Source organism: Molothrus aeneus, chromosome 9 (genome assembly GCF_037042795.1).
Source record: "Molothrus aeneus isolate 106 chromosome 9, BPBGC_Maene_1.0, whole genome shotgun sequence".
NCBI classification, from domain to species: domain Eukaryota; kingdom Metazoa; phylum Chordata; class Aves; order Passeriformes; family Icteridae; genus Molothrus; species Molothrus aeneus.
This window is the reverse complement of record NC_089654.1, coordinates 29310446-29329521: the sequence shown is the minus strand read 5'-3', so window position 1 is coordinate 29329521 and position 19076 is coordinate 29310446. Positions and strand designations below refer to the sequence as shown.

At 41.2% G+C, this 19076-nt stretch overlaps 1 protein-coding gene across 3 annotated transcripts in view; it reads left to right on the top strand.

Moving 5' to 3' along the window:
- Positions 1-19076, top strand: part of KIFAP3 (kinesin associated protein 3) — a 68441-nt gene that overhangs the window by 40904 nt on the left and 8461 nt on the right. For 2 of the 3 annotated variants that reach the window (XM_066555195.1, XM_066555194.1), the window contains exons 18-19: positions 3482-3671; positions 8061-8160. In XM_066555195.1, the coding sequence (XP_066411292.1) occupies positions 3482-3671; positions 8061-8160 (290 nt within the window). Of the gene's footprint in view, positions 1-3481; positions 3672-8060; positions 8161-9504; positions 9531-19076 lie in introns of all 3 variants that reach the window. The other variant, XM_066555196.1, reaches the window with a different exon arrangement.

The window sequence follows — 19076 nt, the reverse complement described above, 5'->3', positions numbered from 1 at the left end:
ATTCCCTTGTAAAGAAGGAGTGCTGCATGTGTTTAAAAACCAAAACCCAACCAAAACAACCCTCCCCCACAAAATAATAATAAAAAAGATTTTAATAGCTCAAAATATAATTACTGGAAGGCTTTGCAGTGTTTTAGGGAATTGTTTTGCTCGAAATGTCTTTAATTTGGTTTCTTTGTGCCTTTTGGCTGTAGTCCTGCATTTACAGCTTTTCTTCCATTCTGATGTTATTCCATTAATCATTTACCCAGTGGTGGTTCTGCATATTTCCATGGAAAATCTACAGACATATCCCTGATCTAGCACTACTTAAATGAACTTCTTTAGTGTTGAGGTTCTGTAAATCATTCTAGATTACTGCAGATCTTCCTTTTCTGTGATTGCTGCCAGAATGAAACTCCTGAAAAACTAGCTCATTGATCTACTTCTAGTGCAGTCACTTCTTTGTGACATTTGTACCTTGCTGTTTTCACTGGGAATGAGCAACAGGAACAAAGATGTCAAAGTACTTGAATGGATAAATTGTGGTTTTTTAAAGTATTTGCTGTTCAATTGCTAATACTTTTCCAAAATAATACTTTTCCAAAATAATTGCTAATAATTTTCCAAAATTTAGATGAATGATAGAGTAAAAATACCTGGGGCTCTTAAACCTCTTAATATAGGGTGGGAAATGTAGAATATATAGGAATACTCTGCCCTGCTCTCATGAGCTGAAGGAAAATCAGTTAGAATCTGAGAAATGTGAAATGATTTTTGCAATAAGATAGAAGAAGTTGATGTCTATTTCTGACAGACAGTCAGCATGTTCAGACAGTGGTGTGATTGGAACTCTGATGTCTGAAAGTGGGATACATTTAGGGCTGTAACTCTGGGAATATTCAAGTGTTTTCCAAGTGCATTGATGGTAAATGTGAATGAGGTGATTTAGCTGATGGCCTTTTGGCTTTTGAAAACTTTGAAAAGTAAACAGGATAATGTAAAAGGGATTCAGCTTTCACAGAGGTTAATCTAATTTGCTGTTTGTTAAATTTGTTTATTTTCCTCCCCTTCTTTGCAATCATGACTCCTGGGAATAGTTTTCTTGAGAGTGCACTATGATTTCTGGCACTTACAAGATGTTTCTCTAAAGCTTGTAAGTAATTTCCAGCTGCTGGAGGGTGACATAACAGCCAGCCCAGGGTTTAGCTCTGGCAGATGCAGCAATGGAGCTGATTCCAAGGTGCTGGTCAGATGTCATCACTGAAAGTCATGCCTTGTCTTTTTTTTATAGGTAATTTTATAAATCTCAGTGATGAGCTTGCTTTTTCCAAGTTTTTCTTTATAATCAAGAAGTGGAAATGAGGGAAAAAAAATCAAGAAATAGCCTGAGGTGTTCTTTTCCAAGCAGTATGAGGTGTGGGTGTTTGTTGGGTTTTGGTCTTGTCTTTTCTCCCTTCCTAAGGCTGCAGTAATCCTGCCAGACACAAAGTGGAATTTTGCTTCCCTGGGCACTAAGAATATCTGTAGATCCCACAGGTGATACCTGCTCTGGGTGTGGAAGCTGTGCAGGACACCAGGTTTTGGACAGGATCAGTGCACAGGAGTGCCAGGAAGGTGAGGAGTGGAATTAGCAAGGTCCAGGAATTAGTGTTGATCAAAGGTGGAATTGGAGAAATTGAGCATAATGAAATCTTGGATGTTCTAGATACCTGTTGGCAATGTCAGAGAAGCCTTTGCCAGACTGGCAGGGCTTTTGTGTCATCCACCAGCCCAAAGGTGGAAAAGGCACAGGGCAGAGAGTGTTCCTGTGGAACACATATGACAGCAATGAGGACAAGGCTGGTTCAATATTGAGTCAGTTTAAAAGTCTGTCCAGTCAGCCTATGGAGCTTTCAGAAGTTTAACCTGAGCTCCTAAGCCAGCTGATTCTGCCTTCTCTGCCATTTTATGGCCTCTGGTTGTAGACAGATGTACTTTGGCATGTCAGAAATTCCCACTTCCACAAGCAAGGCATTGTCACTTATTGTGTGACATCTTCCTGTTCAGGGCTAAGTAAAACAGATTTTTAAAGCCTTAAACTGCTCCAGCTTGCATCTCTGAGGAAAGTCTGTCTAGATCCTGTGTTCACCACCATGAAGGTTCAGAAATTATTTTCAAATATCCTTTGTAGTTAGGTTAGAAGACAGTGGAGTGGGATGTGTTCCATAAGGATATTTCTTCCCACAAGAAGAAACATTCTTGCTAAGGGATATTATTCTTGCTCACAATACTTTGGTTTGAAAAAGCACCAATTGTGGTGCATTATTTGTGACTATTCCCAAATGGATACCACCTGCAGATTTCATATGTTGATGAGCTTCCTAGAGATAGCTGGGCCTTATCATCCCAGCAGGACTGAGGAGCTGAGTGTTACCCATGGGAAATCACCAGCCCTAAATCTGCTCTCTTCAGAGATCCCTCTCAGAACAGCTGATTGCAGTGGCCATAGGCTGTCTCACTTGATGCTGCTGTTCCTTTACATGACTATCACAGCACTTGAGTACAATTAGGCTGTAATCCAGATTGAAATGTCATGCCTGCATGGTTTTCCATAGTGACTGGAACTTATATCCTGTTTTACTCAGCTTTCTGGAGAATTTCCCCTCAGAGTTTACTTGCCTACCATTTTTGTGGTTGTTAGACATTGTACATAAAATTTGACATGAAGTTGAAATTAAATTCTTGCTGGAGCTCATGAAAGGAAAGAAATTTATTGGTTTTATCACAGCTTGTTTTCTTAATAGAGGTTTTTAGTAACTAGTTGTCCTAGGAAATGCTCATCTAATGAAGATGTGCAGGGTATTTGGCCAGTGTTAATAATTAATTACTGAAAATCCCCTGAAGATTGACAGTAATTGGGTCTTCTTAATTAAACCAAATGAAGAGACTGCTGATGGAACTGTTCTGTTCAAAGCAGGAATTTTTTCTGGATGGAGTGAAGTTCCAAACCATGAAGGGAAGATTGTACTGCTGTAGCACAAACCCAAATAATGCCCAATGCTTGCAAAATCCCTTTTGCTCAAAGAACATGCAGCTGAGCAGAGCATTTAAGTCACTGGGCCCTGAACTGGCATCTTTTGCTGATGTTGGCTTCCCCTGATGTCACTATAGGGCACAAAACAGCACAACCACACACTGCTGCTCTCAAGGTGAAGAAAAAGGGAAGATTAATTTCTGACTCCAACATTTATACCTTTCCAAAAGTGACAGTGGACTGGAGGGTGACAGTGCCACCTCTCCAATGACACTGGACAGTCCATCAAGTTTCTCCTCCTCCATAAAAGAATGCAAAACAATAATTTATTTACAGAAGGTGTATGAGAAAGTTCGTTACAAGAATGGAAACATCAGAAGGCTTAGAAAAAAAATCTTAAAAAATCAGGAAATGGCAGGGTGTCACCATGTTGCACCAGCTTTGTCTACAACTATTCCTAAACCAGTGTGTGGTGATTTTTACCAGGAATATGATGAGGAATGGGCTAAAAAAATCCAGACGGAGAAGTTCCGATGGCACAACTCGCAGTGGCTGGAGATGGTGGAGAGCCGGCAGATGGACGACAGCGAGCAGTACCTGTATGGGGATGATCCCATCGAGCCCTACATCCACGAGGGGGACATTCTGGAGAGACCTGACCTCTTCTATAATGCAGGTAAAGCAGCACTGGCAGCGTTCAGCACTGGGATTGCCACCTCTGCATTTGCAGGGGGAGCTTGGGCTGGGCCTGACTCAAAGCAGGACAGTCCCTGTTTTGTGGCACTGGGAGCAGCGCTGATGTCAGCCAAGGGTGGGCTTGTCCTTGCTAGGGTTGATGCCATGGAGGGGCTACCTAGAACAAGATTAAGACAATAAAAGTGGATGTTTATTGAAGGTCTTCAAATAGCTACACCTTGGGCATCTGTTTCTCTCCTTGGTTTATAGAGGCACAGAGCTAAAATCACATGCCTAACTTTCAGAGAGCTAGACAAGAGAAATCTTTTCTTTCTTAGTAAATGGTTAATTGAATCTTTCATGTAAACAGTAGGTTTTAAATGAAGAATGTAACAAATCACTAAGTAGAGTCTTGAACATAATGAGCCTTCTACTTACTGTACAGCAGTTTTGGTTCAGTATGAGGAATCCCATCAAATGAACCCTATTACAGAGCCAATTAAGGGGCAACCACATTAAAGTGCAAAGGAAAATCTGTTTTTCATTCTTCCTTGGGCAGCCAAAAGCCTCCAAGGGGCTACACCCAAGATGGACAGTGGTCATGAGTTTTTCAGACAATTAAAAGTTTGTTAATTTACATACCAAGGGTTAATCCTCCAATTACAGCTTCAGGTAATGAAGTCATATTCCCCCAGTTTGCTCCTCCCCATTTCACTTTTTGTTTATAATTTCTGACCAAAATGTGAAGACAGCAGCTAGCACTCTATATAGAATTTAGAGTTATACACTAAATCAGTACTGGAGTTGAAAAATACAAAAGCTAAAATCCTAAGGCATCAGGATGATAGTGATGGATTAAGTACTGGATATCCATGATTTTAGGAAATGTTACAGGTCTTCAGGAATATGAGTAGACCTGTCTCAGAGAGCTGATGGACCATGACAGTGGAGTCAAGTAAAGGTGGCCCAGCCTTGTTCTTCCCACCTATTTCTTGTGTCCATAGTTTGTTTGCTCTGTAAACAAAATCCTCTCATCCCTGTTAAATTCACAGCTGTGTGGATTTATGCTGGATTTTGTTCTGCCTATTGTGTTAGTTGTGCAGTGGGATTTTTATTGAAAGATTTCAGTTTGCTGATTCTCAGCAAACTTGCAGATTCCTCAGCAGAGGCCATCATTTCATGACTTTAAACTAATCCATCTGTATGATTTTTTGCTGTTGTATATCTAGGATTTAGGGAGGTGTGTGAATCTCTTCTGGAAATGCTGATTTATCTAATCTGATGTTGCCAGCTGTTCAGGACAAGGGTGCAATAAAACTTTGCAGCAGACAATAATGAAATAATTTGGCCTAGTGGATAAATGTCTTCATAACTTTTTGTAACTAGGAGTTGGCTTACCCCCTCCAACTTGTAGGTTTAGATCCTTTTCAAACTCCTGGATAACTGAGTGCATGAATTTTTGGGTTTTTTTTAATTGCTGGGTTTGAGTCTGTGTTTTTGATTTTCCACACAAGTGTCCAGTCCTCTGCCATGAAGCATGAGTCACAAAACTCTGTGACTCTGGATCCATTTGTAGGAAGAGTAATTAGAAAAACAAAACCACTAAACCCCATTGTCTTCACTCATAGCTGCTGCAAGAAAATAATTGTGCAAGATCTCAGTAGCATTTCAATTACTGTTCTCAAAGGATATCAGAACATAAAGCTTCTTTTTCTTCTGCCATAGCAACTTGCCTCTTAGTGTGATAGTTTTTCCCTTTTGGATTTTTTGTGCTGGAATTGATACTTGACTGGAAAGGAAGGGTAGAATTCTGGTGATATGTTCTGCAGATGTTTGAAATGTGGTTTTGGTTTTAAAGGTAGCCCTTTTTAAAGAGTGGTTATATTCAAAAGGTAGACTCACTTCTCAGGTTCATTGCAGCAAATGTCAGTAATTTTGTGCTTCTGCAATTTCCTAGACTTCAGCTTTTGAAATGTGGCATCTCAAAACATAATATTCCTTTGAAAGTTAAGGTACCAATTGGAGCAGAGATTTGGGTTCTGAAGGACAGATCATTACTTAGTGAACAAAAACAAACTCAAACCCGCCAAAAGTACAAATCTTTGTGCAGTCAGAAATCAAATACTTGTATTTCAGTTTGATAATTTTAGAAGTGATCTAATCTGATGGCTGACAGTACAAGTCCCACCTTGACCATAATCGTTTTTGAGCTCACTGATGGCAAGATGAGTTCCTTAATTCATGACAGACCAATCTCTCTCTTGCACAGTAATTTAAATCTACATGAAAAATGTGGTAGAATCTCTGAAGTTACCTTCCTGAGCTCAGTGCCTCTCTTGCTCTGAAAGCACATAACCTAATTTATGTTGAAATGTACATAACAACAGATGTCCTTTAACTGTGTAATCACATTTTCTGCAGCTGATGCTCTCCATGTGCTTTCATTTTCCTATAAATTCATGTGAGCCATAACTCTGAGTGTTATGGTTTGACTGTTAACACTCTTGATTGAAGACACTTTAAGTAGTGGTAGCAGTAGCCTCAGAGTTAAAATGCAGTGCTTGCTTTATTAATACAGAGACATATGTTATATTCAAGTTTCTCTTAACCTAGCCTGGCTATTGAGAATGCACAGTCACTTACATGGATTGCTTTTGATCTGAAGTACTGCAGGTCTAAAAGTGACAATGGTCCTCCTCATTTCAGTTCAGTGGAGCATACAGACTAGGAGGCGAGCTAGAAAAATTTGGCACAAGCCTTAATAAAGGCTATTTCAACTTTCCTTTCACTTCTTTGGACATTTTCTCTTTGTGGGATGTCACAGGGCACCCATGTCCTCTGAACATGCTGAGAGACAGGAATATTGATCCCTGCCAGAACTCCTGCTTGTCAACTCATACTCCTTCACATACTGTACACACATGTCTGCAATTAGAACATGGCCATGTACAGCAATCTGATGCTGCTACAATGTGGTCTGATCATGGCTGGCATTTTTCATTTGCAATCTGCTGCCTTGCATTCAGTCACTTTCCCATGAGGTATTATCTTCTAAATGAATCTCTGTAGCACCTCATCAAACGTCTGTTAGAAATCTAGATGTGTCAATTCTATTCCTTTTATCACTTGTCACTATATTATCTTCAAAAAACATCAGGTAAATTCATAAAGCACGGGGAGATTTGTTTGAATGCCAGAGTCGTCATCTCTAAGCCCTTGTGTCTGTAAGTAACTTTGCACTGCTTCCTGTGCAGGCAGTTTTAGTAGTTTGGAAACCACAGAGGTTAAGCTAAGTGGCCTGTGACTCCCTGGATCTTATCTCTCTTTCTTTAAAGTGGAATGGCATTTGTAACTTCCTAGTCATTAGGAATCTCTGTGTTCCCTCTCTTAAACTCTTAATGGATCAGTCTGGATGTACCTGTTTCTGCCCTGGTTTTAGGGGATGCTTTCTGCACTTCAAGTCTGGAATGGTTTTCATACAGTGATGAAGACAAACTGATGTAGGGGCTATTTAAATGAAAGAGCTTGTTTTATCTGATTAGAGCCTAATACTAATTACCAAGTAAGAACTGTGCCCTTAATATTAAAAAGAAATGTGTTTTGTGAATGGGAGCAGCAAAGAGTTAAGCTGGGCTCTCATTCAGCTGGGGTCAGTTCAGTGCCTTTACTTCAAAGACACTCTCTGGGTTTACACTGATGTGACAGAAGGAAGATGTTAGCTCCTGATTTTCTTTTCCTCATAAAGCAGGCAGAGACTGTGAAGCCTTTAAGGAATACTTCTGGCTTTACAAATGTCTGCATCTTCACCTGCCAGTGTTGTAATGTAAAGGGAGCACAGAAAACCTGTGCTCTTGAGAGGATATCACAGGAAAAGCCTGCCCTTGTTGGAAAGAGCTCTGAGATATTAAAAGATGGGCAAGATAAAATAAATAATTCTGAAGTCACTTTCTTGTTTTTCTCCACAAGTTTGAAGAGATACAGTGATGCAGTATAGAATCTGAACAATTAAGATCTTTGCTGTTTTTTTATTTTTATGCTGCAGGCCCAGATTAATGTTTTACCTTTTTCATTACTTATTCTCTGGGCTTACTTTGATGGGTGAAACAAGATTTGTCTTGAAATAACTTTTATAGTCTTAAGGAAGAAGGGCTAAGAGAATCTTTCTTAGGTAAAGCATTTTCAGGGCAGTGGGCTGAAGCTCCTTGGAGTCCCAGTAAGGACTTTTTTGTACTTGAAGTTGCTGGGTTTCAGTATTATTGTTGATTTTTGTTCCTCACAGAAATATTGTAACTTAAATTCCTAATGACTTGCTAAAAGAAACCAGGACAGGTGGTTTTGCCCACTTGCCCTCAATCCTGCTCTTGACAAGTGGCTGTGTTTTGTTTTCTAGATGGGCTGATAGTCCCTGATGGAGCGGTGAGTCCGGATATCTTTGGGGATTACCAGCTGCAGAATGGAGACCTGGTTGGGCAGCACCCCTTCTCTGCCAAGTAAGTTGTTCCTCCTGAAGAGTTCTTATCATCCAACAATGACTCTTCAAGTTTCTTTCAGGGCTTCATTTGTAGTGCTCAGTAATTTTTGCCCCCATAGCAGTAGGAATGATTTCCACTGCATGAGCAGTTCTAGTTTGTTATCTGAATCACATGTCTGTTTTAGCATCCTAACATGTTGTAGTGCAATGATTTCCACTGCACAGGCAGTTCTAGTTTGTTGTCCTGAATCACATGTCTGTTTTAGCATCCTAACATGTTGTACTGGAATGATTTCCACTGCATGAGCAGTTCTAGTTTGTTGTCTGAATCACATGTCTGTTTTAGCATCCTGACATGTTGTAATACATCACAGCTTTCCAAAAGGTGGGGAATAGAGCAATCACACAGAATACACCACCTCTTATGACAACTACTCAGATACTCTTCAGACACTGGGAAACATCTAGAGAGAGGCTTGAGATGCTGATTACCCAGATGATGTTTGTTTCCAGTATTCCTAAATTTAAAAGAAGTCTTTCAGCTGCTGTGGGTTTGGTGGTTTTTGGTCTTTTTCCATTAATCTAAGTCTTCCCAAGGTATTCTCAGTTAGATTCCTGAAAATGGGCTATAGGGGCAAAAGGCATCAGCTTTTGCTGATATTCTGGGAGATCTTTCTCTGAATTTCCCCTCTGCTCAAAGACCTCTCCCTCTCAATGTTGGCAAGTTGTTCCAGTTTAAATTTCTGAGTAAACTTCTCCCATGAGTTCAAAATAGAAAAGACTCATTTACAAGAATGGGATCTTCATAAATCCTGATGCTGTAGAGTTTAGAAAGTGCCTTTTATAAAACATGAATTCTGTACATTCATGAGCAGGAAATACTTCAAACACTTGATAGTCAAGGTACAGCATTCACTTCAACAGGATCCAGCTACCTGGATATGCCCAGCCCTGGGGCTGAAGCTGTTTCTTTCCAGAGGAAGAATGTTCTTTTCACCACTAACACCTTACATTTGTAAAATGCAAGTCATTCACAGTAGGTACAGCTGAAGTAAAAAAGATTTTCCTCCCTTACTTTGGCTTCCTGTAATTAGTCAAGGGTTGTGGACAGTTACTTTTGTTGGTTTATTCTACTGTGATGCCCCAGAAAGCTGAACATTGAGTAAGGGTTAGAGTGGTGGTAACATTTTTAAGGACAAATTAAAATAACTAACATGCTTAGGGAACAAAAAAAAAAACAGGATTCAAGATGGATCTTCTAGAAAAAAGTAAATATTTATACTCGGTAAGTGTGAGTCTGTGTTTGGGGAGGGGATGCTGGTGCCTGGACTGATCATTTCCAAATGTTCAACCTTTGTTGCAGAGCTTGCAGGTGGGAGAGAAACTGAGGTAAGTGTGAGCTCTGTGCTGCTCTTGGGGTCCCAGTGGGTGACTCACCCTTTTTAACTTCACCATAGACACACAACCACGAGGTGATGGATTTCTCTGTACACCAGAACATTGGAGGGTGCTCCCTGTAGTCTCCAGGCCCACCTGGAGGTGTGGGGAAAGGTGTGTAGGGTAGAACTTGCAGACTCCTAGAGAAGTTTACTTAGTGAACTTAGAGAAAGTCCCAGTCAAGATACTCTGAAAACAGAGAGTTTTCAGCTGGGAAACAAAACCATCTTCAATGTCCTTGGTTAAAAGTGAAGGCACATCAGTCTCATCAGGGATCTCCAACAGTAACCTGCTTTTTAATCTGATTGTATTCCAACTGCCATGAGTAGCAAAATACATCTGGTGTATTCCTAGTTAAATTAAGTATTGGTCAAATTTTCTTGCATGTTTCAAGGCAAGAAAATTCTGCAGGTTGGCCCATTGCTGATGGCCTCTGGAAATATTGGGATTTCTGTTTTCTAGGAAGATTTCTTTCAATCTGATTGCTCCATGGACTTATCTGCAGTCCAGACACACAGACTAATTGGAAACAGTGTGGAGTGCTGCAAATGTTCTGTCTTATTTGTAGCAGAGCAGGAGTGAATTGTTTGATAGAATAGATACTGGCAGCTGAGTGGTGAATCTGACTTCTCACATGTGGGTCATTATGGGCTGGAGCTGCCTGGCGCCAGCAGCCAGGATTTCCTGATGCTCAGACCTAATGTAAAATGCATTAGTGCTCCAAGGCATGAGCCATGGAATTGCCAGTCCCATGGGTCTGGAGCTCCCTTTTCCCAACTGGAATTGGTGTTGGAAGGTAAAACCATACGTGCTACAGAGCCTAATTAAAAATAATAGCAGCAAGTCAAGGCGCTTTTTATGTGTTATATAGTGTACATTTCAGCCATACCAAAACATAATTCTGGGGGATTTTTATGCTTACAGTTTAAAGCTAACAAGAACCTTATGTCAAGGATTTATTTTTAACCAGTTCCAGCTTTTAATAAATCAAGATTTTTGTTATAAAAAATGGTTCATTTTTTCTATTAATAATACTTGAATATGTTTTCAGGAACTTTTTTAGCAAGAAAGCTGAGTTGTGGTTTTCATAGACAATTAGCAAGTCAGTTAATAGTAACATGTCTTGGAAGTTCAGAGAGAGATTGCTAATTATGAGTAGATTCTGGGTTTTGGTCTTTTAATTTGTTATACTTTTTCATTTATTATACATTTATTTGTTATGCCTCTGTCTTCTGGTCTTTGCCTTTTATATTGGGCTTTTCAATTCTGTAATAGAAGCAGTTTTTGCTAAGCAGTGGGGTGAGTTCTGAAATCTCTTTGTCATTTAAGAGAGAGTCTCTTTGCCACTTCAGACCACCCTGTGAATTTTGAGGTAGGTAACACCATGAGCTGACTTCTTGCTTCTCAGCCTTGAATAATTTAATCCTTTCTTCTCCTCTCTGCATTCCTATGAGAAAGAATGAGGATATGTTACCTCTTTATTTCTCTGAGGCTGTTTCCTGTCCTTGCAATGTGCTCAGAGTGGATCAGGACTTTGCCTTGCCTCCAGGAGGGCTGAAAAGGCAGCCAGAAAGTCCCATGGTTTTAGTGGCTGCTGAGAAGCTGAGTTTGTGTTGAACTGGTGTTGGTTCCCTCAGTGCGTTACCAGGGCTTGAGTGTGTTCTGATCACCATCCTAATTTTTGGAGCCAAAGAACTGTGTCTGTGAGGAATGGCTGTCAAGGACCACAGTGGAACTCAAACTGTCTGGAAGATTCTCTGGAAGTTCTGTTTGATAACCCAGCCCACACCACCTGCCATGTGTCTGATTGTTACTCCAGTTTCATTGTGAACTCTCAGGGCTGGGAGATGCTGTTCTAGCAGAGCTCCAGGGCACCCAGACAACTCAGTTCCTTTTCAAACCAGGACACTCTGCCATTGCAGTTCCAGGCTGCTTCATTTGGGAAGATTCAGGGCAATTGGAGCAGCAACTGTGTGCAGAGGTGCAGTTGCTGAAGTGGTTGACTCTCCAGTAATGCAGCAGGGATACCACCAGCATCTCCTGTGGAGTCCCTGCCCCAGGAGACCCTGGACCCACACACCTGGAGCTGCTGCACAGTCCTAGGAGGGTAGGGAGATGCTTTTGTGAAGTCAGGCAGAACAGGAATTCCAAATAGTTGAATTATTGGTAGGCATCTGCACTCACTGGGTTATCACACTGGGGCTGTTCTTCCCTGTCATTTTCAAGAGGGAAACATGAAGCGGCAGCATTGGCAGTAAAAACATCTCTTGAGCTGGGGAAAGAGGCTTTTTTTCAAAGACACTGCCTTCCCTTCATGGGGTATCTTTTCCTTTGAAACCTGGAGTAGTGTTACTCTCAGGAATTGAGAATGCCACCTCACCTCATCATGCACTGTGAAGTAAAGAACAGCTTTGAAGGGAATTGTAAAAGTATCTAGCCCTGAATTCACTTTGTATTCAGGACATGTCCACATCCTGATAATTGTTATTTCTGTTACTTGTCATCATGAAGCAGAAGCAGCACAAAAGTGAAGACCTGGGCAGCTGCCATTTTTCTGGTAGTGCCACCCAGGGAAATGCTGTGTTTCTGGGGATCTAGCCTGTGTGTTCTGCAGCTCCTGTTTACAGCTCTTATCCATGAACTATATTCTTAGTGGAGTTGTACTGTTACCTATGAGGCCTATAAATAGAATTATTTCAGAATGTAACATCCACAGGAGCAGTGATCAAGTCCATAAACAGCATCTCTTGTTTTCCTCAAAGGTTTGGAGCATAATGCAGACAGATTGTAAGGTATGTTTTCCATTCAGCAGAAAAGATGTGGCTGAGGAGGTTGTTTTGACAGCTTCTATCCAGGTTTTTTTCATTGGCTTGGAAAAGACTTTTGTGATTAGATTACCAGCTTTGAATCATCTTTCTGTCTTTCAGAAGCAGATGGGCATTAGGCATAGATTTGAAATTTTCATCTGTTATGAAAATCTGAATTCAAGGTTTCTGGTTCTGATAAGGCTTAATATTGAGTGAAAGTTTTATGATTGTGGCAAACAAAAATCCCTCACCTTTGGCTGATGTGATGACAGCTTAGTGTCTGAGCTGCAGGGGATAAAGACCAGCTGAAAGACATCTTCCAGAATCTATGGTCATTCATCACATTTTAATCACCTTCTGGAGACTAATTACTTTCTTAAGACACAAACATAATAGTGATGGCTAAATACCTTATAATAGAGATAGCCACAGTATTTTTCTTGCCCCTTGGGGAAGAGGCAACTTCTTAACCTTTCCCAGCTACAGCTAGGTAATGGTACAAACTCTGAGTGCAAAAGCCAATTTTTGGTTAATATCCTCAACAGAGCTCTCAAATCTTCTCAGTCTATAGCTTTGAAAAGATTAATAGTTAGGAATGCAAGAGCTGGCCAGAACTCTTTTTTTTTTTTTTTTTTTCCTGAGGAAGTTTTTCTCCAGTGCAGGATCCTTTAACCTTGTTATAAAATGCAGCAGAGCTGCCATTGCCCAAGCCTCATTTTCTCTGAGCCAAGGCCTTGCTGTGTGTGCTGTTCCCAGCACTGTTCATGTGCACTCCCAGCTCTTCCCAGCAGAGATCTGACTGAGGCTTCTTCCCAGGAAGCACTGAGGTTTGGCATGCCAAGCACAGCCAGTTTGATGGGGTGACTGCATGTCTCTGTCCTTGGTGGGACATCTTTCCTCTGCCTGCATTTACAGCCTAAAGCTGTGCCTGCATGTCATGTTTTTGCCATTTATATTGGGCAGGTCCCTGGGGTGTTCTGGGGGCTCAGTGCCTGCAGCCAGGCCCTTGCAGGCTGCTCTGTGCTGGCCCCAGGGAAGCTGTGGCTGCTCTTGGCAAATTCCACATTGCACAGCCAGGCTCTTGTGTCTGGGCTTGATGGGAACAGGACCTGGCCACAGCTCCTGGTGCTCCAACACTCTCAGTGGGACTTGGCTCATCTGTAGGTGAGCTAAGCATGTCTGATGTCTGCATGTGCTGCAAGTCCACCCTGAATGGCAGGAATGCTCCTATCCATGGCCTTTTTTTCACTTGGAAACCTGGGAATTTTCATGGTGGAACAACCCAGAGCTGTAGCCTTTCACTGCCATTGATTGCTGCACTGTGGTGTGAATTCCCATCTGGGCCAACTACAGGAAGTGCAAATGTGCACTTTGTGAATGATTATCAAATTGCTTTTAAATGGTTGTACCTGTAACTTGCATCCTACTTTGACATCTAGAGCTGTGTTCCAGACAGATCCTCACCTTCAGTTAGATTTGCTGAAGGAAAGGATTGAAGGAATTGGTGATCTTGGTGACCCAGCCAGGGAGTGTGTCTCATCCATCCTCTGTTTTCAGTAAAGTTCAGCACAGTTTATTTAGAAGTTGGAACATTCCCTTCCCAGCCTTTCAGGAGGTAAGAACCATCTTGCAGGCTGTCTCTGAGGGTGAAAACCCACTCTGTTAGCAGACAGCAGCAGGGATCAGAGGCAGAACAAACTGTTCCATGCTCCTTTAGACAAAAATTGTTCTCATGCAGGGTCTGTGCTGAGAGAACTCACATCTCTTTCCTCCCCATTTGAACAGAGGCAGTAATACTTCCCTGTCTTAGAGGTGGTCATATACTGAGTATAAAATCTTTTCATTAATGGAAAGAAAACCTGAAAGAGTATAAATTACTATTACAAGATGATTCTACTTTGAACCATTTTACCATAATGATATTTCCTACAGCTCTGGGCAGAATTTCTTATTTTCCACAGTTAAACCTTATTTTAAAAACAAAATCCAACTTAGTTGCCTTTGCAATATGTTCAGCAGAGTTGTACTCAGCTTCTGCCATTTGGACACTATTTAATTTGCATTTCCCAGGAGAATTAAATTAGGTTTTATTAGTAAATTGGGCCTATAACCTTGCAGGCAGGTTTTATTAGTTTATCACACATCAGTATTAGCAAATTGTAAATCCCACTGAAAGGAATTTGAAAAGACCTTAAAGAAAAGCCCAGAACCAATGAAGTTCCTGGACACAAATAAGGGAGTTTATTTTGGTTGGTTCATGTATTTTTTTTTAATCCCACAAAAATCTTGTTAGTGGCAGCAGAGTCCCCTTTTTATCATATTCTGTTATCCTAACTGTGCCTACAAGTTTAGTTTTATGGAAGTTAAAGGCACTGACTATTCCTGGGGACCTGGCAGAGATGTTTTGTTCCTCAGTGCCTATGCAGGTGCTACATACTCCTGGAATTGAGATTTTGCATCTCAAAGAATGTGAGAAGGAAGTGGGAGCTGCTGCCTTTTGGAGGGTTTTGGTCACAGTCTGGGACAAGTTTATTGAAAGACTTCACTTGACTGCTCCAGGTCCTGCCTGGATCATGGCTCAGCTAAAATACCCCAAAATTCACTGTGTAGTTATTCCCCTTCAGTAATGACATGTGGCACTGGGGCTTCCAGAACAGCAAGGCTTCATTGCTGAGAGCTTTGGAATGAGAGCTTCAATTTCCTTGTGTCTTACAGGAATTTGTTTCTGCATCAGTACTAAACTAGAGCTCTCTCTCTTTCTGGTTTGGTGGGGTTTTTGGGGATTTTTTTTTTTTTGTGTGTGTTTTTTTGTTGTTGTGGGGCTTTTTGTTTTGTTTTTGGGGGGTTTTGTTTGCTTTGGTTTGGTTTTTTTGGGGTCTTGTCATATTCCTGCTGGCTGTCACTTCATTATTTTTTCACACTGTCTGCTCAAAGCCTTGTTTATAGAGGTGCTGCAGCCTGATCATATAATCCAGTTTAGGTGTCACTAATAAGTGTCTGACCAAATTCTGCTGTTATGCTGTGGACAGTTACTGGAGCATTTTGGAAGACAGGTGTCTGATTATTCCAGAGTATGAAGATTTTACCCTGTGGCAATTCATCAATGTGATTTTCCCAGAGTTTGGAGAATTTTTGCACCACTGAAAGATTAGGGCTGTAATTGAGGAATATCCATAAAAGGACAAGATTATTCATATCCAATATTTGATCTACAACAACTTTTGAATGTACTTGGGTGTTCATTTGTTGTCACCGTGTCCTTAGCATGAGGAGAAGCTCCCAAGAGCTCTCCATGTGTCCCCCACACACAGCCAATGCTCACAGTCCTTGGGAGCTGACAGCCAAGGTGGGCAGGGAAGCACAGGTGGGGGAGAAGGGAAGGGAGGGAGAAGGGAATTTCTTCCTGCAGAGTCAGGGGCCAGGGATGGAGCTGGAGAAGGGAATTTGTTCCTCCACAGTCAAGTGCCAGGGATGGAGCTGGAGAAGGGCAGCTCCTCCTGGAGATTCAGGGGCCAGGGATGGAGCAGGAGAAGGGCAGCTCCTCCTGCAGAGTCAGGTGCCAGGGATGGAGCAGGAGAAGGGCAGTTCCTCCTGCAGACTCAGGTGCCAGGGATGGAGCAGGGCAGGGCTCTCCTGATTCCTCCCACAGTGACCAGACCACACCACCTCACCAAGGTGTGTGGTCTGGAGCTGGGAAGGATCAGGTTGCCCTTGTTTCATTTACTGTAAGAGAGGTTTAATTGCTCCAACAATTGCAGCAGTATGGCAGAGATGAAATAGCTTGCTGGGGAATATTTTAACAGTGCTAAAATAGCAGAGTTTTTTCAGCAAGTTGCAGATGCTGTTTGGGAAGAGAATAAGTATTGAGGTTTTAATGCACTTCAGCTCTTTTGGAATACAGGATACTTGGGCCTCTTTTACTTGCAGTCACTTTTTTTTTTACATTTTTTAGTTGCTTTTTATTTTATTATATTCCACCTGCAGTTGGCCTCATTTAACCATCATGGTTTAGGTTGCTATTAAGACTTTTAAAAGAATACCCAAATGCTGTAGCAGTGAGCTCAAGTCCTTTGGAATGTCTTAGCAAAAAATCCCCCAAACCTGGGCCTGTCTCTTCTGAAATGTAACATTAATTAATTCCCACGTTCTGTCTGCTGCTCAGTCCCTCCAGATGTGCTACTAGGAATAGACTGGCTCCCTGGTTACAAGCCATCTGGGCTCTGTAAACTGATTTGCACTTATATTAAACAATAAGTGAACAGAATGCGGAAGAGTTATTAAAGCAAATGTACATTGCTTATAAATCTCCAAGTAAAATATTAAAATGCAGTAAAGGCGAATGGAATGTGCAAATGAAGACCTGCTTGTTTTTAATGAGTTTAGCTGTGACCTTCTCGATTTCAACCAAAAGAAAAGAATTTTATTTTTCTCTTTAAAAAGAAAAAATAAAAAAAAAAAGAAAAAAACTATAAAACTGCTTACAGAAGTATCTGAGACAAAAACAAGGAAATATAATGTTCTAAACTTGACTGGTCCAAACCACTCAAGCTGCTGTGACAGCTCATAAAACTGAGAGTAGTTTTTAACTGGACTCTGTTTTACATTGCCAGAGTGAATTTTCCTTGCAGGAAGTAGCCAGAAGGTTTATTTAGTTTCCAGACTGCTGCTTTGATCTTTCCATTCTGTCACTTCTCAGGTTACATAGCCCTTTTTCACTGCAGTAAATCTGCAACAGTTAATGAGAATAAAATTTCCTCCTTCTCACTGATCACATGCTGTTAAATGCCAAACCACAGCCAGCAGCATATTTGCAGAATTCGGCTGCACTGTACAAAAACAGCACAATCAGTTTAATCTTGTTGGTTTTGTAATTCATTTTATTGAGCTTTCCTTTTTCAAGTGACCTATTTTATCAAGACAAGTGGTTGCAAGGCCAGATCTGGAAGAAAGATTTAAAACTGTAATAAAGTGAGGGGTGTTTTGTGTGCTGGGTTTAAGCATGCTCACAGGATTCAAAATTAAACTTAAAATGAGGAGTTTTAAAAAGGCCCATATATCAGTGGGATATTTCTTGTGGTTATTATCTGAACTGAACATGTGCTCTGAGCAAGTCTCTAGCATAAAAATGAGTATATCAAATTAATTTCTTTGCCAAATACTTAGAATTGTTTTGATTCTAAAATTTTATTCTGATTCTGTGTTTATCAGTCTCAACCATCCAACTCCAAAGACTGACCCACCCTTTTCCCTCTGGAAAACCAAGATGATGGGTTTTTAACTCTGAGATTTAAAAAAATAATAAATTGGCTTACAAAGTTTATTTGCCTTTGGGATTTTGAGCTTTTTAATTTTTTTTTTCCCCAGTACTCCCTGATCAACCTTTTTAGTCTGGAAACATTTGATTTTTCATTTGTTTGAGTTTTTTATATAATAATGCTACTTCAAGATATAGATCTCCAAGAACACATTCCTTGTCTGTATTTGTATCTGCCTTGTTTCCTGATATATCCATTGTTATTCCTAAGAAAAAAAATCAGTAAGAGACATTGAGATTTATTTTCTTCTTGATTTTCACGAAAATCTTTGCTGATTTGGGATAGATCTCAACAAGATTTCACTAGGGCCCTGTGCTCATATATAAAAGTGTTTGAAATCAGGACAATCCTCTGTGATGGTAAAAGAATATTCAAAGTTTCTTCATCAGTAGTAACACAGCAACTGCATTTGCTGCGTGTGCTGGAGCGAGTGCTGCAAATCCCCCAGCAATGTTCACTTTCAGAAAGGCTTTGAAAGCTTTTATTGGCTGCAGCTGGAAGCCAGAGCAGAACAGATTTCTTGACTCTCCCTCCCTCCTTCCCTCCAGCATCTGCATTCTCATCCCACTGGGCTGCCCTGCAGACAGCACGGTGTCACCAGTGCCCTGGGCCTTGCTTTGGTGCACAACAGGGGACCTTGCCACCATTTGTGTTCATGGGCAGAACTGAGTGGCTGTGCTTGGGCTTGAGGAGTTTGTATAAACATTTCAAGGGAAAGTTCTCCACAAAAAAGCTGCATTTTTGCTTCAGCTCCTTGTCTCTGAGTACGTTTTCAGTGAGCTGCTCTGCAAGGAAGCAAGGAGCACTTCTGTGTGCAAATGGGAAGGCTGATGGAAGCTGGAGCACATCCTGATCTGGGCAGTGACACCAGTCACCCCTGTGAAACTTCAGCATCTTACTCTGCTCAGGTATTTGCCTGAAGCTTTCTGTCCCCAGCCTAACACTGAGCTTGCTGAAGACAATTAAAGGAGAGGTGTGAAAGCTTCCCAAGCCAGGCCTATCCCTAGTTCACATTAAGGCAATGTACTCTTCAGTTTATGGAGTTGACACGAACACTTTGGACTGTGCAGGCAGAGAGGGGGAGGAAAGGACATCTTGCTTTTTACTGCCTGTTCCTTAGGGCTTTTTGATTTGTTTTAGTTCTTAATTAATTCTTAAGAAATGGATGTATCTAATCAGTGGGTTTGGACAGTTGAGCCAAGAGCACAGGAGATGTTTCTGTCAGGCTTAGAATGGAAAGCCAGAGCTCTTGATTTCCGTTCCAGCTCTGTCTGTGCACTTGACCTTTTAAGAAATCCTGTAGAGAATGGCTGAGTAACTCCCTGTCTGTGTGGCAGAGCTGTGAGCCTGGCTGCAGGGATGCTGCAGGAGCTCTC